A 23,167-nucleotide genomic window follows, 5' to 3' on the forward strand; every position below is an offset into this window, starting at 1 on the left:
CACTTTCATATGAGCTTCATCAAAGTTTGAACATTGCGGTGGGTCCACACGTTAACTCACTCAACAATTAGCATCTGATTCTTTTGCATATAATTCTTAATTATATGCAGCACTTGCATATAATTAAAGGTTAAAAGCAACTTGCTATATCTTATAATATATATAATCTTGGGTAGGAAAGCTGCTGCTTCCTTCTTATTAAACAATACAACTAATAATTAATTATTTTTAAAAATGACATTGTCTTCTGCTTGATCTCTCTCAGTATACCATTGACCTCCTAATTTCCCTCGCCAAATTTCTTAAACCTTTCTCATGATCTGTGATTCCCTTTTCTGATTGAATCGAATCATCTCATCTGGAGTTCAACAACTTTCTTGCTTGCAAGGTGAGTTTTACTTTCTTTTCCTGTTTTTCTACCACTAATTTTGTTTCAAATAAGATCTGCCCATTTGGTTGTAGAACCTAATTATATGTGTTGCTTAATCTATCTTAGAACTCAAAACTCATATTATAGCTTTGTTCTTACATGTTCATATTGCCTTCAACTTCAACTACTTGTCTTAAAAACAGCTGCTCTCAAGGTTTCTTTTGTCTGTTGAGTGCCTCTTGTCAGCTTGATAGGTGACTAGTTACAGTACTCTTTCTCGTATTCTTGCGCTTACATTTTCAGATCACTCCGTAGTTAGCTTCAGATTCTTTTGTTGAAATTCTTTTGAATCCTTTTTAAGTACAACACAAGTTTCCAAATATAAATCAATTTACCTTTCTTAATTAGTTTTTATAATCCATGCCTTGTGGAGTTCATACCAAGTTCATTGTTTTTTCTTTTCATGTTCTTTGCTATTTTTAACTTCTTATTTTAGTTTCAACCTTTCCTTCCACTTGATCAATTTTAGAACTCAAAACTCATATTATAGCTTTGTTCTTACATGTTCATTTTTCTGTCAACTTCAACTACTTATCTTCAGCAGAATTTCTTCCAAATTTTTATTTTAGATTGCTTTTCTGACAATTATTTAAATTATTCAATATTTGTTATAATTTTTTTATCTACTTGAAGTACATCTCTATAGGAAAATATATAGTTAAGTGTCTGCCTTACTTTTGACAATTTTTTATGTGATGTTTGAAGGGTCAAAGAAGAAAGCGGAGAAAATGGCTAGACAGAATGATCCATTTTGGGATTTTGTTGGGAAGCTGAATGATGGTCGTTTCAACTGTACATTTTGTGACTATGAATATGCAGCTGCTACTTCCGTCACGAGGATTAAATGGCATTTGTCAGGAGTCCAAGGGCGTGGTGTTACAATTTGTAGACAAGTGCCTGAAGACGTTCAAGAAGCAGCTTTTCAAGCTGTGCATGGTGGCAACAAAAGACATAAAAGCATAGCAAGTTCGAGCAATGTAAATGATGATGCCATTTCAACCATTCCACAAGAACAAAAGAATAATGAAGTCGACAATTTAGCAGGGGATGCAGGAAGGATACAAGCACCAGTTACAATGGTTCAAGCACTTGGAACATTTTTGGAAGAGATCACTAATGTAATGGAGGATGATATAGAGAATGAGACTGGAGGAGTAGTGCAGCCTGGTGCAGGAGCTAGCTCTTCTGCAGGGCTTACAGGCAACACAAATGAGATTCCAGGAGACGCAGTGCCAATGACAAAGCTGGTGGGTCAAGCATTCGAAGACCATAAGAAGACTATCTGGTCTTGGTTGATGCACGACGAAGTTTCAACAATTGGCATCTATGGGATGGGCGGAGTGGGTAAGACAACATTGGTGAAACATATATATGATCAGCTTCAAAAAAGACGACACAGTTTTTGTCATGTTTACTGGATTACTGTTTCACAAGATACCAGCATTAGTAGATTGCAAAACAGTATCGCCAGACGGATTGGTTTAGATCTTTCTAATGAAGGTGAGGAGCTGTATAGAGCTTCCGCTTTGTCAAAAGAATTAATGAAGAAACAGAAATGGGTTTTGATTTTAGATGATCTGTGGAAGGCTTTTGAGCTACGCAAGGTAGGAGTTCCTATCCAAGCTGTTAAGGGATGCAAGCTGATTCTTACAACACGATTAGAAAAGGTTTGTCACCAGATGGATACCCAACACAAAATCAAAGTAAGTCCTATATTGGAGGAAGAAGCTTGGACTTTGTTTATTGATAGACTTGGACATCAAATGGCACTTTCTCCAGAAGTGGAACAGATTGCAAAATCTATCACAAAGGAGTGTGATGGTTTGCCTCTGGGAATTACAACAATGGCTGGAACCATGAAGGGGGTGGAGGACATACACGAGTGGAGGAATGCTTTAGAGGACCTGAGACAATCAAGAGTTAGGAAAGATGATATGGAGCCTGATGTATTCCACATACTGAGATATAGCTATAACCATCTAAGTGAGGCAGCACTGCAGCAATGTTTCTTGTACTGTGCATTATTCCCGGAAGACTTTGAGATCCCTAGAGAGGATTTGATAGCTTATTTGATTGGCGAGGGAGTGATTAAAGGGCTGGAAAGTAGGGAGGCTGAACTTGACAAAGGCCACTCGATGCTTAATAAACTTCAAAGTGTCTGCCTTTTGGAAAGTGCTAAGAAAATGAACGCTCGTCGTGGATGTGTCAATATGCATGACTTGATTAGGGACATGGCCATCCAAATACTACAAGAGAACTCTCAAGGCATGGTTAAAGCAGGTGCACAATTAAAAGAATTGCCGGATGCAGAGGAGTGGACAGAGAATCTTACTAGAGTTTCACTGATGTATAACCAAATTCAAGTAATTCCTTCCAGCCATTCACCAAGGTGTCCCGGTCTTTCAACTCTATTGTTATGTGCAAATTCAGAGTTGCAATTTATAGCAGATTCATTTTTTGAGCAGTTGTGTGGGCTCAAGGTTCTTGATCTGTCTTATACAAGTATCACAAAACTGCCTGATTCTGTCTCTGAATTGGTGAGTCTCACTGTATTGTTGATCAAACACTGTAGGGAGTTAAGGCATGTACCATCATTGAAAAAGCTGAGGGCACTAAAGAGGTTAGATCTCCATGGTACCACACCTGAAAAGATTCCTCAAGGTATGGAATGTCTATGCAACCTGAGGTATCTTAGAATGAATGGATGTGGTGAAAAGGAGTTTCCTAGTGGGTTGTTACCTAAGCTCTCTCGCCTGCAAGTCTTTGTATTGGAGGAGTTGATTCCTCCTACCAAAGATAATATAATAGGACAATATGCTCCGATAACAGTTAAAGGAAAGGAAGTGGGATGCTTGAGGAAGTTGGAAACTTTGGTATGCCATTTTGAAGGTTACTCAGACTACGTGGAGTATCTCAAATCTCGGGATGATACCAAATCACTAAACACATACAAAATTCTTGTAGGACCAATGAAGTATTATTATGATTATGATTATGATTATGATGATTGCAGAATAAAAGAAATTGTTTGGGGTAACTTGAGTATCGACAAAGATGGAGATTTTCAGGTTATGTTCTCGAAGGACATTCAACAACTAAACATTAATAATTATGATGATGCAACAAGTTTATGTGATTTTTGGTCTCTAATAAAGAATGCAACTAAACTGGAGGCTATCCATATTAATAGTTGCAATAGCATGGAGAGCTTGGTTTCATCTTCTTGGTTTTGCTCTGCTTCAGTACTATTGCATTCTTGTAGTGGTATATTTTCTAGTCTTAAGAAGTTCTTTTGTTTTGGATGTACTAGTATGAAGAAGTTGTTCCCTCTTGTCTTGCTGCCCAACCTCGTAAACCTAGAAATGATTGCAGTTGAAGGATGTGAGATGATGGAGGAGATAATAGGTGGAACAAGATCAGATGAAGAAGGGGTTATGGGTGAAGAAAGCAGCAACAGTGAATTCAAACTCCCCAAGTTACGATCTCTGCGCTTGGTTGGATTACCAGAACTCAAAAGCATTTGTAGTGCAAAACTGATTTGCGATTTTCTGCAATATATTCATGTAGAAAATTGTGAGAAGCTGAAGAGGTTGTCAATTTGTCTTCCGTTGCTTGAAAATGGCCAGCCATCTCCTCCCCCTTTTCTTGGAAGAATCTATGCAACGCCAGAAGAATGGTGGGAGTCAGTAGTGGAGTGGGAGCATCCTAATACTAAGGATGTCCTTCGGCCATTTGTAAGGTTTCGAATGATAGGGTAGGAGATGACTTTTCCCTCTGTAGAGATTGATGGGTAGGAGACGACATTGCCCCTTAATTTAATATTGAATTACGGGTAAGCACGTCCACTTAAAGACTGATGTGCTTCTTCCCTTTGTAAATTTTGAAATGATGAACATCTATAACATTGCCCTTTGCAGAGATAGGACTTAGGGGACGACATTACCCCTTAATATAAAAAATGAATTACATGTAAGCTTATGCTTTAATTCCTCCTTTTCTCTCTCTGAATATCAATCTCTTCCCTCTCTCTTGAAAACATCAAACGCTACCCAAGGCTGTCAGATTTTGTTATTAGTTTTATCTTATAATATTCTTGTTATCATCCCAACCTTAAAAACTTCATTCTCTTATTTATATTGATTCCTCTGTTTATTTATTTGTAGGATTTTTTTTTTAACTTGTTACTATCTTCACATGGAATTGGATGACTCTGTCTTTTTAGAGTTGGGTTTTTAATGAGAATTTGATTGGCTTCAAAGTCTATGGCTTTTAATTCTTGTTGATGATCTTTAAATATTGGAGAATCTTAATTATAAAAATCAAGATCAAATCATGCTTGAGCTTCGGATTTGCACCTAATTACGTGTGAGAGTGGCAACAGGAATGTTGTAGCCATAGTGACTGGAACAGTAGCCAGAGCAGTTTTCGTTGCCCTTCTAGTACTAGGTGCCATGCAGAGAAATGGCTGGCTTGGTGGCAGAGTCTATGCATATAAAGGTATTGGTATTTCTTTTGGAGTCCTTATAAAAAGGGGGAAGAAAAAATAACAAGCTCTTTGGCATCTCTACTTGGACTACCAGATTAATGACTCAATTCTCATTATACTTTTCTTTGAAGATTTAGAAATATTGTCTGTGAATTGTTAACTCTTCAATAATTCATGTCGACTACAATTGCTCTGTTTAATATTCTCTTGAAGATGCTGAAAACAGAACATAACTTTTTCTATGAACTTACGAGTATTCTCTTTGACATCCAAAATTGTGGCCTGACAGAGCTTAGAGGCCTAGATCTGCAAACAGGACTTTTCACACTAAGATGAAATCTGGTACCAAGAACTTCGATGCGGAAGACGAAGTCGGCGAGGGTGGTTTCAGTTTTGCTTACAAGGTAACTGCATGTTTAATGGTTCCTGTAAAGTTGTATAGATGTTGTGTTGAAGGAAACCAATTAATGCTTGGGTAGGAGTACATGCAGAACAATTGCATGTCCTGTGTAATAACAAACAAAAAGCACAAATCCTGACTTCAAACGCAAGAGAGAGACCATGTCTTTATCAGAAAGTTACACAGGTCAATCTTTCAAAAAAGGCATTTGCTCAGTTAATTTCTTCCTTCCATCAGAAGCATTTTGGAAAAAAGGTATTTGTTTAGCTTTAAAAAATTGAATGTCTTTTTTCTATAATTTACAGGGAAGGGTGTAAAGTTCTGATTGAAACTGGACTGGCTTATCGGGCAGAAAAATTGCCTGTAATGTTTCCTCAAATATTCAAACTATTCATCCTCATAATCTGACGAAATTGAATTTCAATTGAGCTACAGCATTGAGCAGAAGAGAGAAGCAGGAATGCAAAACCATGTAAAGAAAACAGATAAGTTAGCATAAGAACTCCATTATAGGTCTCCCAATCAGACTTAAACAAGCACATCCCAGGAAAAAAAAAAAAAAAAAAGAAAGAAAGAAAGAAGAAAGAAGCTCAGCTGACCATGATGGGAAAGATGATATCAAGGGCAGTAGGCATCACTGTTACAGCTAACATGGCAGGACACCCAAAATTGAATTGACAAAGCATAGCAAGGTTGTACTATGCAGCAATATATATATATAGAAAAAACAATTGAAATCAAATCAAGCTGGAAATTCATACATAAACTCTCCCAAATCAAAGAAGATGGAATGGGCCATCGAAACCAAATCCAGTTGAAAAGGCAAGCACGTTCGTCCAATGTTACGTGGAGGCCCCGAGGGTACCGCATGGGAATACAAATTCAATGGAGCTGCAATGACAATGGTGGTAACATCTGCTGGTGGAGTCTAAAGAGTATCAAGGGAGGATGGTGACCTGGAGAGGAATGTAGAACATGCCTTAAAATTAAGTTGGGTTGAGATCAATGAAATGATAATGAAGGATGATATAGAGAATGGGACTCGAGGGGTAGTGCAGCCTGGTGGAGGAGCTAGCTCTTATGGAGGGCTTACAGGCAACACAAATAAGACTCTAGGAGATCCATTACCTACTAGCTCTAAAAAGCTAGTGGGTTGAGCATTTGAACAGAATATAAAAGTGATATGGTTTTGGTTAATGAATGATGCAGTCTCGATAATTGGTATTTATGAAATGAGGGGAGTTGATAAAACGACAATGCTGCAAAATATTCATAATAAGCTTCTAGAAAGACAAGACTTTTCTCATTGTGTTTTTTTGGTGACTATGTCTCCAGATTTCAACATTAAAAGATTACAAACTCTTATTGCTAAATGTCTTGGCTTAGATTTTTCAAGTGAAGATGAAGAACTGCGTAGAACTGTCAAATTGTCAAAAGAACTAAGGAAGAAACAAAAATGAATTCTCATTTTAGATGATTTGTGGAACACTTTTGAGCTACACAAAGTGGGAATTCCTGTCCTAGTTAAAGATTGCGATTACGACAACACGATCAAAGGGTTTGTCAATAGATGGGTAGCAAACACAAAATCACAGTGAAGCCACTTACGGAGACAAAAACTTGGACATGACAGAGCACTTTCTCTAGAAGTGGAACGAATAGCAGTAGTTATTGCAAGGAAATGTGCTGGTTTGCCTCTAGAAATTATAACAATGGCGAGAACCATGAGGGCAGTGGTTGACATATGTGAGTGGAAGAATGCATTGGAGAAATTGGAAGAATTAAAAGTTAGAAAAGATGATTTGGAACCTGACATATTCCACATATTGAGATTTAGCTATAACCATCTAGTGATTCACCAATGAAACAATGTCTCTTTTACTATGCATTATTCCCAAAAGACTTTGAGATCCCTAGAGAGGATTTGTGTCACGACCCGATTCCCGGATTCATGACCAACACATAGGCAAGGTTCCCCTCCAAAGTTCAATACCTATACGAACCCAAATTTACATGCAAACTTATCCTTCAAATAAGTCAATCAAAGTTCAACGCAGCAATAACAACAAACTAACTTCATAATATAATTTAATTGTCTTAATACAAGAGTTAATATAATTTTATAGTTATGGAGCACTAACTAGACATAAAGGGAAAACACAAATTACAACAAAAAAAAGAGCATATTCTGAAATTACAACAAAAAAAGAGCATGTTCTGAAAGTCCAACAAAATGATTCGCTAATAAGCTAAAATCTTGAAAAGATATATAATAAGAGGGTGAGTTCAACAACTCAGTAAGTAAATAACGTTCAATACACACACACAAGGTAATATAACAATGATGAATATATACACAATTATGGCTCTAGGTTCTTATAGGAAGGTTTCTCAAATAGGCCATAACAAGAATATCATAAGGTAAAGCTCGTCATAAAATCAAAATGCAATGAGCATGAGGCTCCGTACTATATGATGATCAGTCCACATAGGTTGGTGACTCCCTCGACCAACTAGGGTTCAGATACAATGTGCACGAAGACTAACATTTACCCTGTTAGCATGGGTATTTTGACTAGCATACCATAGGTTCATAATCATAATCAAATGGACATATTCATATCTCAAGGCTCAACTCATGACATCAATCAAATAAGGAGCTATTAATTCAGAAGTCAATTCAAAATATATATTTGTTCATATCAATAATTCAAATTCAACAATTGATCATGCTTTATCGTAACAAGGATATATATATATATATATCAAGAAGCATGATTCAATTCATATTAACAACTCAAATATTTATAATATTTCTCATGCATACAGAAAATTATCCACTCACTCACTCAAAACAAAAAGAACTCGAAATCAGATACCGAAGAAAATCTTACTAATATCTCGTCGGTAGAATATTAAAATTATCTGAATACAAATGAGACATATTCAAAATGACTCGAAAGAACATACAACTTATTTAATACACTTAGTTAAGGGTCTATTCCATAACCCTATATATTTGTAAACTAAACTAGTCATTTTTTCCAAAAACCCAAAAATTAAACGATTTTTCTGAAATCTAATCCATAATAAAATTAATAGTAAGACTTGATAATAATTCACTAAATAACCCTCAATTATTCATCAAACCAATCTGAAAAATCTAATATTATAGCTAGGGACCAATCTGGAATTTATCATATTTTTAAGGGTCAAATTGTAACTTTGTCAAATTGAATGACCAAACTAAAAATATCATAAATTCATGACTATACTGGAATTTTGTTCATAATTCATCCTTATTTCTGTCCAGAATCTCAAATTATACTCCAAGGACTATTCTGGAGTTTTATCAAATTTTTAGGGTCAAATTGTAATTTTTGTCAAATAGAAGGACCAAATTGAAAGTGTTAGAAATTCATAACTATACTAGAATTATGCCCATAATTCATCTTTTATTATGTCTAGAATCTCGAAATATGCTCCAGCACTACAAGATTTAATAGTTTTACCGACAGAATTGTTTTGTCGGTGTAAGACACATATTCCATCGGTAATTAATTTACCAACGAAATCATCGACGAAAATGATATGTCGGTGAATCTTTCATCGGTAATTTTTTATCTGTCGGTAAATTTGTTGGTAATAAAAAAATATTATTACCGACTGATTTACTGACGGAACAGACGCGTCGGTAATTATTTAAAAATATATTTTTAAAAAATTATAAAACAATTAAATTAACATAAATCAACACTCTATAATATATACTCAAAATGCTTGGAAAAAAGAATAAGAAAATCAACTCAAACAAATTTACAACAAATAAATAAAATGAAAAAATAAATTCAACTAAAAAAATTCATAGATTCTAGACAGAATTGAGGATGAATTATGGGGAAAATTGTTGCACAACTATGAATTTATGACATTTTCAGTTTGGTCCTCCAATTTGACCCCTTAAAAACTGATGAAATTCTAGATTGATCCCTAGTTGTAATATTAGCCTTTTCAGATTGGTTTGATGAATAATTTAAGGTTATTTGGTGAATTTACTATAAAGTTTTATGTTTTGTTTTCTTTTGAATTAACTTTAAGGAAAACCATTTAATTTTTGGATTTTTGAGAAAAATGACTAGTTTGGTTAACATATAATGTTATGAGTTAGATCCTTATTTAAGAGTATGAAATCGGTTGTAAGTTCTTTTCGAGTTGTTTTTTATTATGTTTCCTTTTGTATTCAGATAATGCTAATATTCTACATGCAAGATATTAGTAGGATTTCCTTCTGTATCTACTTATGAATTATTTTCACTTTTAAGTTAGGCAAGTAAATAATTTTTCATATGCATGAGAAATAGTATAAATATTTGATTTGTTAATATGAATTGGACCATGCTTCTTGATAATATGTATGTTGATTTTTATCCTTTATTATAATAAAGCATGATTAATTGTTGAGTCTGAATTCTTGATATAAGCCAATGCATTTTTTTGAATTGACTTCTAAATCGATAGCTTCTCATTTGACTGATGTCATGAGTTAAACCTTGAGGTATGATTTTGTTTGTTTGATTAAGATATGAATCTATGGTATGTTAATCAGAATATCATTGCTAACATGGCAATGTTAGTCTTTGTGCACATCATATTTGAAATCTTAGTCTTTGTGCACATCGTATTTGAAATCTTAGTTGGATGGGGGAGTCACCAACCTGTATGGACTGGCCATCCCACACTACAGAGCTTCATGCTCATTGCATTTTGATTTTCTGACAAGTTTCACTTTATGATATTCTTGTTATGACCTCTTTGAGAAACTTTTCTATAAGAACCTAAAGCCATATTTGTATATAAATTCCTCATTGTTGTATTACCTCGCGTATATATATTGATGTTATCTACTCATTGAGTTGTTGAACTCACTCTCTCATTATTTACTTTTTCAGGCTTATAACTTGTTAGCAGGAAACTTTTGTTGGACCTTTAGAACCTGCTCTTTTAGTTGTAATTAATACTTTTTATTTATGTCTAGTTAGTGCTCCATAACTATGAGTTTGTATAAACTCTTATATTAATATAATCAACTGTTGCTTTGAACTCGATTGAGTTATGTAAATGATAAGTTTGTATATGAGTTTGGGTTCACATAGGTATGAAATCCTAGCGGGAGATCTTGTATGTGTGCCGGTCATGGATTCGAGAATCGGGTCGTGACATATACCTTCTAGCATTGCTTCCTTGACCAGACTAAGTGATTCGTAAGCAATCAGAATATCTTAATATTGTTTTTATGTCTAAATAATGTATTTATGACAACATGATTTTATGTTTTATTATACTTGCAGGAGGATCAGTGACATAACAGGAAGAGGATCTTCCTTCCCACCTCTTAGTAATATGGACTCCATAAAAACATTGTGAGTTGGAGTTCTTCTAGTTTTAGATCCTTTTCTGTTAATGCTCTTGTCCTTCGATTTGTTCATGACATAGCTATAAATGCTTGACAAAAGATTTTCCTGTTTGAATCATCAACTCAATTTTATCTTAGAAAATTATTTGATTGTCAAAAGATATAAATACTTGACAAAAGATTTTATGTTCATTTGGAAGTACAATTAAGAGCTATGGAAACACTCCTTTTACAACAGAACAAATGCCTAGTGAAGAACTAGAAAACTGATATCTTCAGTTGATCTCAGCCCAAAGAAGATAAAACAGGGGCTGCTGAGCTTCTCTTTTGAGAATCCTAAAGGTGCACCACATAGTTCCCTTTTATTTATTTACTTATTTTTCTCTTTTCTCCTCTTAAGGACTTTTATTTTGTACAATGTAGAGATGTCAGCTTCAATAACCTCACTGGATAAAGTCCCACGTCATTTGTCGAACTGGCAAAAATAGATTTCCTGGATACCTTGAAGTTTCAACACTCCTTTTGCAACTTCAAGTCGATGTGGTAAATATTTTTATTTCTTTCATATATTTCTTGGAAGAAAGCTCCTGAGTAGTATGATATTTGTCATTTTTAAATTGTTAACGTGCTTGACAGGAAACAAGCTCACTGGATCTGTTCCTCAATGGCTTCTGGAAAGAAACAAGAATGTGTATGTCCATTTTCACTAGATTTCTTTTTCAGCTTGAAGTTCTGCTCCAACCCAAAGATTTCATGTTTCAAAAGTTTCCAGAAAAAAGAACAAACAAATCCTAATTCAAGAACTTCATAGACGAGAGATATTTTGAAGTTTTGTCATCGGTTGTCTTTATATATCTTTCTTATAACAACTTCACTTGGGAAAGAGTCCAGTTGAATGTTCTCGAGGGAGTGTGTATAGAAGATGCAGAGAGCGTTTTTCAATGGAAATTCTCCTCAATTTTATTACTGTGATCTGATGTCTAACATATACTGATTGTATACACACACAAATGAAGGAGTGCACATGTCTGACTTGAAGAGTGCCCATTTAAACCAGATCGCGGAGGGGAGTGGAGCTTGAAGTGTAGTTACTGAAGAAAGGAATGTATCCACATAGTTTCAGAGGCTGCAGTAGCAAGGGCCCTGTACTCAGCTTCAGTTGATGATCGTGCAATGGCACGTTGTCTCTTTGAGCTCCATGAGATGGGATTGGAGCCTACAAAGGTGATGTATACTGAAGTTGAGGTTCGATCATCAAGGTTGCGTGCCTAGTCAGCATCAGAAAAGGCCAGCAAGTTAGCTTGAGTCCATGGAAGATGGTTAATTTTAAGTAGCGCAGCAGCCTCTCAGTTGTTGTCCAGTGGGTTTGAGGTGGTTTGTGCATGAATTGGGACAGCTTATTCACAGCGAAAGAGATGTCTGGTCGAGTGAGGGAGAGGTATTGAAGACTTCCCAGAACCCTTTTGTATTCAGTGCTATCAAAGGAAGCAGTACCATCATAGAGCTTGAGAGGTAGGCTTGTGGAAAGAGGAGTAAGAACTTCTTGAGCACCATTCATATTTGTATTATGCAAAAATCATGGATGTACTTATGCTGGGAAAGGAAGATGCCATCTCGAGTGGGTAGGACTTCCACTGCTAAGAAATAATGTAGTGCACCTGTATCCTTCAATGAAAAATTTCCAGCCAAGTTGGTCAATAATGGAACACACAAATCTGGAGTTGTTGCCAGTGATAACAAGGTCATCCACATATACTAGAAAGTAGCATATAGTGTTATCATAAGTATAAACAAACAGAGATGAGTCTGCTTTTGAATTAGCAAAACCAAATTGAAGTAGAGCATTTTTCAGAGCCGGATACCATGCCAGAAGGGCCTGTTTGAGAGCATAAATAGCTTTGTTGAGTTTGCAGACATGATCAGGTTTAGATAAATCTTTAATTATATACAATTATACAAAAAAATCTAAAATAAAAAAAATATATAATAAACGAATAAGGATAAAAAAAAAAACCTAGTATATTCCATTAGAGAGTTAAATTGAAAAGAAAAAAACTTGAATTTAAGTTATTATTGGTGTAGAAAACCTATTACAAGCTATTAACAGTACATCAATCACAAGAAACCTATTTTGGACGGAATTTGGATCAAAGAGTAGGATTATTACAAGTTCTGGGTAAAGTTAAAGATAACACTTGTTCAAATATTCAGCTGTCAAGGCAACACTGAAAAATAAGCAGCTTTTTATTACTATTATTATTATTATCGTGACTGGGCAACACCATTGGCATAAGGAAACACATAACAAGCAGATTTAAGATCATTTTCCTAGTGATTTTCAAGATCTAACAGGATGAGGATGGTGCAAAATAGGAGTCAAATGCAGAGCATTTTTTCTTCTAACCGCGGCACCAAAAGCTTCAGACATGTCTAGACTTTCTGGCTTCATGTCTCCGGGGAGCTTCCAGTCAAAATGGTAGAGCAAATTTGCTAGTAGAAGATCGACGTTAGTTATGCCAAACAGAATGCCTGGACACATCCTTCTTCCAGCACCAAATGGTGTAAACTCGAAGTTAACCCCTTTATAATCAATCGAGCTATCAAGGAATCTCTCTGGATGGAATCTCTCAGCTTCAACCCAATAATTCGAATCCCTTCCGATTGCCCATGCCTTAACTAGGACTCTGGATTTAACGGGAATATTGTATCCGTTAATCTCACATTCCTCTCGACATTCTCTTGGAAGCAGCAAAGGGACAGGAGGGTGTAATCTCATGGTTTCCTTGATAACCATCTTCAAGTAATTTAATTCACCGACACTTCCATCTCTGCCAAAGACCTCTCGTACCTCTGTTTGAGCCTTTTCCATCACTTCAGGGTGCTTTAGCAGCTCTGACATTGCCCATTCTAGAATAGTTGATGATGTCTCCGTCCCAGCAATGAAAAGGTCCTGAGAGCGAGACACGATGATCAAATTGAGGTAAGCAAATATACAGACCAAATGTACAGCAATACAAACACTTACCAGGATGACTGCCTTGATATTATCGGTCGTTAGGGAGAAGTCGAGGTTCCCATGTTCCTGGAGATGTAGAAGAACATCTACAAGATCATCTGCTTTCTTCTCGTTACTAGAATTGCCCTCCGCTTTGCGAGCTCTATGCTCTTTGATAATGCTTTCAAGTATCCTGTCAGCTTCTTGATGCAACCTTTCCATTCTGGATCTCATCCCACTTATCCATGGAAGCAATTTGATGGAAGGGAAAAGATCACTTATATTAAAACCTGCTCCCACCTGTATTATTCCCTGAACAAGCGGAACGAATATCTCTTCCTCCTTCCGCAATTTACTGAAGGCTGCTCTCGTAGTGATGTTATATGCTACGGAAAACAGCATCCTGCTAAGGTTGATTATTGATCCTGCACTAGAAGAAATACTTCCAATAAGACTGGATACCTCTTCCTCCCTGATGGATCTAAATGATTGCACACGTTTAGGACTTAATAGCTCCAGGACGGAAACTTTCCGCAACTGCCTCCAGTAGTCTCCATATGCTGCAGTCGCTATGTCTGTGCAGTTGTAAAAGATGATTTGTCCAACAAGGAGACGGGGCCTGTGAGCAAAGTTGATATCATGGACTTTCATCACTTGTTCAGCAGTTTCTGGAGAAGAAATAACAATGGTCTGAAGTTGGCCGAGTTGAAGGTGCATGATAGGTCCGTGTTTCGCGGCCAGGTCTCGCAGGCGGTGATGGGGTAGAGAACCAAATAACTGGTGCAAGTTTCCAATCACAGGCAGCTTCCGTGGACCTGGGGGTAGGTTTGGAGTTAAGTCTTTGGTTTTCGACTTTCTGAGCATCCTTAATACCATGAAGATAAAGAGGAGTGATGAGAGAAGGACCAAGGAGGAGGCAATCTGAAGCTGCTCCATTATCGAGCGTTGGTTGGTAAATTTGCTTATCTTCTATTATCCAGTTTCTGTTGAAGTTGTGAGTCTTTATTTGATAATCATACTTGTCCTGTAGTTGGGTAGTTACTCCATGTGCAGGCACAACCCAAGCTCAGGCATTAATGGAGTCTGGCCCCCCCGCCCCAGGTACAACACGCACACACGGCTAAACCATTAACATCCCCTTTGGAGACTGGGATCTTCAAAGCCTTAGCAATGGCAATAAGCTTAGTCATATTTGACTCCTCGATACCAATATGACAGGAGGAAACACACAGAAAGTCTCCCTCCCCTTATTTTTCGTTAAGAGTAGCCATCAACGTCCCATTTGTGATGGATGGGCTTATATCATTTTTAATTTTAAAATTTATAAAATTAATCAAAATGTATGTAAATTAAATTCAACATTAATTTTATTAAAAAATAAAAAGACGAGTAGGCATAGTGTAACTGGGGAGGGGGTTGCTTTATTATATACCTTAAAAAAAAAAAGTTTATATAGCATAGATATTTAACTTGGATCTCGGGTCTCAGGTTAGATTACATAGGTTCATTTGAATTAATTTTAATAAAAATAAATTTTAATCTTTCATATAAATATTAAAAAATAATTTATATTGATATAAGCTACACATGTTATAAATAATAAAGTTTAAAATATTATTTCAAAAAAAATTTTATTTCTCATTGAAAAACTATTATCTTATTCTTTTAAGTTGAAGTATTTAAACAAAAAAAATTTCTTATCCCACATTAAAAAACATAGCATTTTTTTTTCTTATTAACATAAAATATATATACTAAAGGGTTTCAAATCCAAATTGAGAAAATAAAATATTTTTCTAGTATTTATATAATGAATATCAACTGAAAAAATATAAACTGGCTTGTAGAAAAAGCACTTTTTTATATAAAACAAGGTTTTTTATCGAGTTTTGTCGGGTCACTCGAATTCTAGATTGACTCGGCGGTCGAATGATTTTTTGGATTGTTGGTTGGTAAATTTGCTTCTCTTCTATTAACTAGTTTCTGTTGAAGTTGTAAGTCTTTATTTGATATTCATACTTGTCCTGCAGTTGGGTAGCATCTAGATTATGGCCATTTTCCATTACTCCATGTGTTGATATATGACGACCTTCCGGTATCAGAATGGTAGGTACAACCCAAGCTAAGGCATTAATGGAGTCTGGTTCCCCACACACACACACACACACACACACACGGGACATTAATGGAGTCCTGTAGTTGGATAGTATGTCGTTCTAGATTGTGGCCATTTTCCATTCTACCTTTCGGTATCAGAATGGTAGGTACAACCAACTGCACCTGTGTAGCCACCGTCTCCGTCTTCCAAACTCAAGGGATTGCCCTATTACAACCATGCAACCATGTCAGATGCTCTCCTACTGCCGCGTTTTGCCAGACCATCGGCAATAGAATCTCTAGTTTTAAGAACTAATTAGAAAGCCATTCTAATCTTCCAGGGAACTTCTACCGCCCCCGCAACCCAAGCTAAAGCATTAATGGAGTCTGATTCCACACACACACGGGACTGGACCATTAACACCCCCTTTGGAGGCTCGGATCTTCAAAGACTTAATTAGCAATGGCATTAAGCTCAGCCATAGTTGACTCCTCGATACCAATATGACAGGAGGAAACACACAGAAAGTCTCCCTCCCCTGGCTTTTCGTTTAGAGTAGCCATCAACGTCCCATTTGTGATGGACGGGGTTTTTATAGAATCATTCTAAAAAATAAAATCAGTAATAAAATTCTGGAGTGGTAACTATTCGGATGAATTCTATGTTGCTTATATTTGCAGTCTTTCTTATGTTGTTCTAGTTTACGATAGTTAATATCGGAACTCAATAATTCCCAAGGCTAGTTGATGTGTATTGTTAAATAATCAAGGTCAAAAAAGATTGTTGCAAAAGTTGATGTATTGATTTACGAGAGGATAAGAAGGCTCTTTCTTAAAAAAGAGATATTCAGAAATTATTGATAGATAACACGTAGAGATAAATAATAAAATTAACTTGTTAGCTAATAATAATAATAATAATAAAGGTAGAGACAAGTTGAATAATCATTAATTAACAGAAATGAAAAAAAAAACTAGAAAATTATTTGAAGTAATAAAAAATTCATAGCTAACTTTCAAACCCGTTTCATGATAGCTAACTTTGAAACCCGTAATTTATGATAGCTACTAATATGAATCCTAATGGAATCAAATGGAATTAACGAACCCAAAATCTATCTAACTCAAGTTTGCTGAAATTATGAAGAGTTTATCATAATGGAAAACATGCTCCAAGACAATAAGACTATAAACCAACTCAATCATAACGCCTACACCTAGAAACAAGCAAAAGGAGTGTAAATTCATAGCAAAGATTAGTCAATTCTTTGAAGAGTTGAAAGTTCAATCAAGAACTACGATTGACAATCAAAAATCGGCAAAAATCAGAATATTATGGGCCAAAAGAAAAGTGTTCTAAAAATTATTTTCAAGAGTATTTATACCCCAAGCCAAAACCCTAGTTTCCCTAATAGGTCACATATAAACTCAATTTTAATAATAACCAACTCAAGCTAGAACTAGCCCAATCTAATTAAAATATATAAGTCTAAATCTCAAACAAGTGTTATCTCATAAAATAATAAAAGTTTAATAGCCCAACTAATTTAATAAGACAAGTTTGATTATTTTCGCATTCTGTATAACAGTACAAAAATTTAAATTCAAACAGATGGTTCTCTCTCGCCTTAAATAATTAGAAGGCGTTCCATATACCATTGGAAAGGTATGGAAGTCTAGTTTCCAGCCCAACTGGAATCACCTCAAAATTCAACTTGTAGCTCTAGATATGATAAAAAAAAATAAAAAAAATAAAAAGATAGCAAAAGGTCAAACTATCCGAATCTAGTATTTTTCTCACAATACTTGTATAATGGTCTTGGTTCCACCAACAAGCTCCTCTTGAATGTGAATAAGATTGATCACGGCTTACTCCTCATTATTTAATATCTTTCTGAAGTCCATCTTAGCGTATATATTTTGAAAAAATTTATTTGAAAGCCTCTTTGAACCCCTTAATTTTAAGCCTTGTAATTGAACCAATCGAAACCTCCAATGAATCTTTCAGTGCTTATATCATATTATCCCCTCTCTTCTCAAGAGAAAACCGGTGCAAGTCTCCCAGTTCCGCGTTTTGCCTAACCATCTGCAATAGAATCTCCAGTTTTAAGAACTAATTAGAAAGCCATAATTCTAATCTTCCAAGGAACTTCTACCGCCCCCACAGCCCAAGCTAAAGCATTAATGGAGTCTGATTCCCAACACACACACACACACACACACGGGACATTAATGGAGTCCTAAAAATCAGAATATTATTGCCAAAAGAAAAGTGTTCTAAAAATTATTTTCAAGAGTATTTATACCCCAAGCCAAAATCCTAATTTTCCTAATGGATCACATATAAACTCAATTTAAATAATAACCAACTCAAGCTAGAACTAGCCCAATCTAATTAAAATAAATAAATCTAAATCTCAAACAAGTGTTATCTCATAAAATAAAGAAAGTTTAATATCCCAACTAATTTAATAAGACAAGTTCGGTTATTTTCGCATTCTGTGTAACAGTAGAAAAATTCAAATTCAAACAGATGGTTCTCTCTCGCCTTAAATAATTAAAAAGCATTTCATATACCATTGGAAAGGTATGGAAGTCTAGTTTCCAGCCCAACTGAAATCACTCAAAATTCAACTTGTAGCTCTAGATATGATAAAAAAAATAAAAAAATAAAAAGATAGTAAAAGATCAAACTATCCGAATCTAGTGTTCTTCTCCCGATGCTTGTGTAATAGTCTTGGTTCCACCAACAAGCTCCTCTTAAATATGAATAAGATTGATCATGGTTTCCTCCTCATTATTTAATATCTTTTTAAAGTCCATCTTAGCCTACATATCTTGAAAAAATTCATTTGAGAGCCTTTTTGAACATTTTAATTTTAAGCCTTCTAACTGAACCAACCGTAACCTCCCTTCGGTGCTTGGTGCTTGGATCATATTATCCCCACTCTTCTCAAAAGAAAACTGGTGCAAGTTTCCCAGTTCCGCGTTTTGCCAAACCATCTGCAATAGAATCTCCGTTTTAGATTCTAATTAGAAAGCCATAATTCTAATCTTCCAAGGAACTTCTACCGCCCCCACAACCCAAGCTAAAGCATTAATGGAGTCTGATTCCACACTCACGGCTGAACCATTAACACCCCCTTTGAAGTCTCCACTTGAGTTTCTCAAAACTCCACCAATCCCTGCCAGCCCTGGCTTTTCGTTAAGAGTAGCCATCAACATCCTATTTGTGATGGAGGGGGTTTTAAGAGGAAAACTTCTAGGTTATTTTTATTTTTTCTTAAATTAAATATTATTTTTAATAATTTAATTTTTTTATTTATTACTTTTCTTTTATTTTCAGGTTTTCTTATTTATTTATGTTAATTTTAAGGTTTATTTGAAGAGTTGTAAATCTTTTATAGAATTACACTACTTGAAAAAATATTCAATAATAAAAATTTGGAGGGGTAACTATTAGGAGTATAGTTTTAAAACCCGATCCAGTTTAAAATCCGAGTTCCAAGTTTTGACCGGGTCACTGGGTTGTCTAGGTCAATTTTTTTTTTTAAAATTAATACGATGTCATTTTAGTAAAAAAAAAAAATCAATGAGTTGCAATCAATTCTTTGACCGAGTGTTGCCGAGTCAACCAGGTCACACCGGGTTTTTCTTCCACTATTGGAAATTAATTTGGTCAAATCAGGGGCTTAATTGCATAAATATTGAAGTTTAATGGCCAATTAGGGACTAAATTGAAGAAATCCGAGACCAAGGACTAAATCGTAAAACGCTCGCAAATTGAAGGCCTACTTTAAATCTGACGCGTTTTGGCGCCAAATCCATTTAAATGAAATGGCGCGTTTTGGTAAAAACGACGCCATTTCATGCACTGTTTAAAAAAAAAAAGAAATAACCCAAAACGGTGCCGTTTTGAAACGACACCATCGTCTTCTTCCCTGCGCACGCAGAGAACAGGGGAGAAGAATTTTTTCTTCTCCACTTTTCGCCGAACTTCTTTCCCTGATTTGGCGCAATAAGACGCCCGCATTTCACCCACTTGCCTCCTCCTTTTTATCCATTGATCGATAGTGGGTGGGGCGGCCAACAGTGGCCACCCCACCATGACGTCCTTCCCCTATTTTGCCTATAAAAACAGGGGAAGGGGACCGAAGAAAAAAAGAGAGAACAGAAGGGAGAAAAGAGGGAGAAGACCGAGAGAAGAGAGGAGAGAAGGCAGAGAAGAGAAAAGAAGAAGCAGAGAAGAAAACGAAAAAAAACACAGAGGAGAGAGAGAGAAGGAAAACCGCTGGCCACCGTGCCTCCGCCACCATCGCCCCCTTGCCTACGCCGCCAGCAGCAATGCCACGACGTCACCGCAGGTAATCTCTCGTCGCCCCGTCTCCTTCTCCGTTTGCCCTCGTCCGTTGTCTCGTTTGCATGCAGAACGTGAATTAATTCACGTTCTGCAGCAGCTGAAGGAGGCTGGTTATTGTGCTTAGGCACAGTAACCAGCCCATTTGGTAATGGGCCGGGCTGGCCCAGCCCACTGAAATGGGTCGGGTCCGGCCCATTTCAATTTTTTTTAAATGTTTTTTACAATTTTTCCAGCATATTTTTTTTTACAATTTTGCTTAATATCGGTCTGTATTTTACATCGTAAAAATATAAATCCGGTATTAAAATACCTGGTTTTCGTCCCACGGTACTGTTCACACATGTATTTGTGCCTGACTCGGCCCATTCAAAAAGAAAAAAATCAAAAATATTTGCTTCAGCATTTTATAATTTTTCCGTGCAGTTTTTATGTCATTTTGATTAATATCGGGTAGTATTTTACATCGTAAAAATATAAATCCGGTATTAAAATACCCGGTTTTCGTCACAACTTTCAAAATTACAAAACAATTAAAAAGAAAAAAAGAAAAAAAAATGTTTTTGGTGCATATCGGCCAAACAGGCCTTCAATTTGAAGTTAATACTAGAAAAAAATAAAATAAAATTCAAATTTTTTCAGAAGCGTTTTTGAAACGCAGAAACAAACAGGCCTACATAAATAAAAAGAATGACTTCTAATACTAGAAAAAAAAACATTCAAAACATATTTGTAAACTAAGTAAGAATTAAATCATAATATATTAAAAAAATCATAATAATAAAAAAAAAATCAAAACAAAAACTTAATAAAAAGTCACCTGCTATGGTAGATGATGCGTCATATGCTGGTCTAGTTTCATGCAACTGAAAGGTCATTAAAAATTCAAGCCATGTTTTTTCTTGTTAAAAAGCTTGATTTTTAATATATTTTGATCTAAAACACCTAGAAAAAAACCCTAAACACCTTGACAAACCTATTCATGGCATCAATAACCCAGGATATTATCTAAAAAACTAAAATCAATAGTAATATAAAAACCTTCCCGGGCTCATATCAACCACTTTAGTCAATGGGAAGGGAAAAGAACACCTAAATGGAACTCCTCTCATCAAATAGATCATGTTGACACCAAAATCATCATTTTCATGATTCAAATTAGTGTAAATCGAGATTTTCTTTCTCTATAACCAAAATCAAACCATTTTCTATCTCTTCTTTTAAATCAGAAACTAAAAAAAAAAAAAAAGTCATGTACCACAATTGGATTTTTAAAATATTGAGGGTTTGAAAGTTATATTTTATAAAGTTAGAGAATCAAAGTGAACGTTTTAAATGAATTTTGGAACTTCCACCTATTGTGTTTTCCTTTTTCACTTTGATCCCTTTCTTTCAATTATGTCTTCTCTTAACAAATTTATTTAAATTGGTTATCAATTTGGTTCTATTAGGAAAAAATAACATAAAAAATAGGGATGGAAAATTAAAGACATTGTAGCAATTCATAATACCTTGTGCCTGTGTGAAAAGTGTGGTGAATGAAGTTTTCACCACTTCTTTTTGAGTTTATCATAACTAGTCAGTTGCCTATATGTTGCCTAAGAAAACTCTTCAGTAATGTTATTAAATCAAGCCAAGCTCGTCAAGTCAACATGGTGATCCAAAAACCTAGGACGAAGCCAAGTATCAAAGTAAACCAGGTAAGAGTTGACAAGTGGCCCAGCTAACTTGGTAAGTGTGCCTACTACTCGGTCGACCTATCAAAACCAATTTTGAATTTAATATTGGTTTTTTGTTTTGCTACAGTGTGTCCCCATATAGTTTTTGTTTTCTTCTAGTATTTTTCCACATGTTTTTTTTTCTAAAATTATCTTTGTCAATTTGTTTTTTTAATATTGAGATGATTAAAAATTTAGCTTCATAGTTTTTTTTTTAAAAAAAAAAACATTGTAGATTGCTACAGTGTTTCTCCACATGTTTTTTTATGATTTTTTTTCAAAATTATCTTTGTCGATTTTATTTTTTAATATTGAGTTGGTTGAGAATTACAATTGTAGCTTTCCTCATAAAAAATTATGGATCGCTATAGTATTTCCCTACATGGGGTGTTTTTTTTTTTTTTTCTTTTGGTTTTTTATATGATTTTTTTAAAAATTGTCTTTGTTGCTGCTATTTTTTTAATATTAAGATGGTAGAGAATTCAACTTTGTATTTTTTTCTTTAAAATACTGTGAATTGCTACAGTCATTCCCTACATGTTTTAATTTGTTATGATTATTTTTCAAAATTATCTTTGTTAATTTTATTTTTTTAATATTAAGCTAGTTGAGAATTGCAACTATATATTTCCTCACAAAACACTATAGATTATTACAGTGTTTCTCTACACGGTTTTTTTCCTTTCATTTTTTAATGTTTTTTTTTCTAAAATTATCTTTGTAGTTTTTTTCTTAAAAACATTGTAAATTGCAATAATCTTTTTCTATATATAGTTTTAATAAGTCCACGACAACATACAGGTATGCTAGACCCGTTGGCATGGCATCTAGTTAACCCTAATTGTGGTTACAAAGACAGAATTGTAATTTTACTCATTGCCCTTTATTGTTGCCCAGATAATGTGCACATTGTTGACTATCGACAGCAACCACAATAACAACCATGGTTATGGTTGCGCTGCCAATAGCATAGGTAAGGGCCTGTTTGGGAGTGCTTTTCAAAAGCACTTTCGAAAAAATTTGAAATTTTTTTATTTTACTTTAAATTAATATTTTTTTATGTTTTTAAATCATTTTGATGTGCTGATCTCAAAAATGATTTTTAAAAAATAAAAAAATTATTAGCATGCTTAATTTTCTGAGTGAAAAGCACTTTGAAAAGCAACAACAACTATACTCCCAAACACCCTATTAGAAATTGCCGATGTTTAGATAGGCAGAACCTTTGACCGTAGCTTTTTAACTGGTGACAATTCTCTGGAATCTGTTTT

The 23,167-nt window shown here is 35.1% G+C and overlaps 2 protein-coding genes and 1 long non-coding RNA gene across 4 annotated transcripts; 2 read left to right on the top strand and 1 right to left on the bottom strand.

The window, feature by feature from the left end:
• Positions 1 to 249: 249 nt before the first annotated feature.
• On the top strand, positions 250 to 4,520 carry LOC118056901 (probable disease resistance protein At1g61300). 2 transcript variants are annotated; one of them, XM_035069321.2, is made up of 2 exons: positions 250 to 388; positions 1,136 to 4,520. In XM_035069321.2, exon 2 carries the CDS (start codon positions 1,159 to 1,161, stop codon positions 4,186 to 4,188), a length of 3,030 nt encoding a protein of 1,009 aa, XP_034925212.1. In that variant the 5' UTR covers positions 250 to 388; positions 1,136 to 1,158; the 3' UTR covers positions 4,189 to 4,520. The 2 variants fall into 2 exon arrangements, with proteins under 2 accessions (XP_034925212.1, XP_073267306.1); XM_073411205.1 differs by lacking the exon at positions 250 to 388 and adding an exon at positions 488 to 624.
• A 5,531-nt stretch (positions 4,521 to 10,051) lies between these two features.
• On the top strand, positions 10,052 to 12,647 carry LOC140955476 (uncharacterized). The gene is made up of 4 exons (XR_012169589.1): positions 10,052 to 10,736; positions 10,968 to 11,071; positions 11,153 to 11,272; positions 11,366 to 12,647. It is a non-coding gene; the product is annotated as an uncharacterized lncRNA (long non-coding RNA).
• A 176-nt stretch (positions 12,648 to 12,823) lies between these two features.
• LOC118056900 (desmethyl-deoxy-podophyllotoxin synthase) lies at positions 12,824 to 14,985 on the bottom strand. Its single transcript, XM_035069320.2, has 2 exons — positions 13,755 to 14,985; positions 12,824 to 13,679 (listed from the first exon to the last, which is right to left on the bottom strand). The coding sequence occupies exons 1-2, from the start codon at positions 14,658 to 14,660 to the stop codon at positions 13,068 to 13,070; spliced, it is 1,518 nt and encodes a 505-aa protein (XP_034925211.1). The 5' UTR covers positions 14,661 to 14,985; the 3' UTR covers positions 12,824 to 13,067.
• Positions 14,986 to 23,167: the final 8,182 nt, after the last annotated feature.

Source organism: Populus alba, chromosome 1, assembly GCF_005239225.2.
Source record: "Populus alba chromosome 1, ASM523922v2, whole genome shotgun sequence".
Classification (NCBI taxonomy): domain Eukaryota; kingdom Viridiplantae; phylum Streptophyta; class Magnoliopsida; order Malpighiales; family Salicaceae; genus Populus; species Populus alba.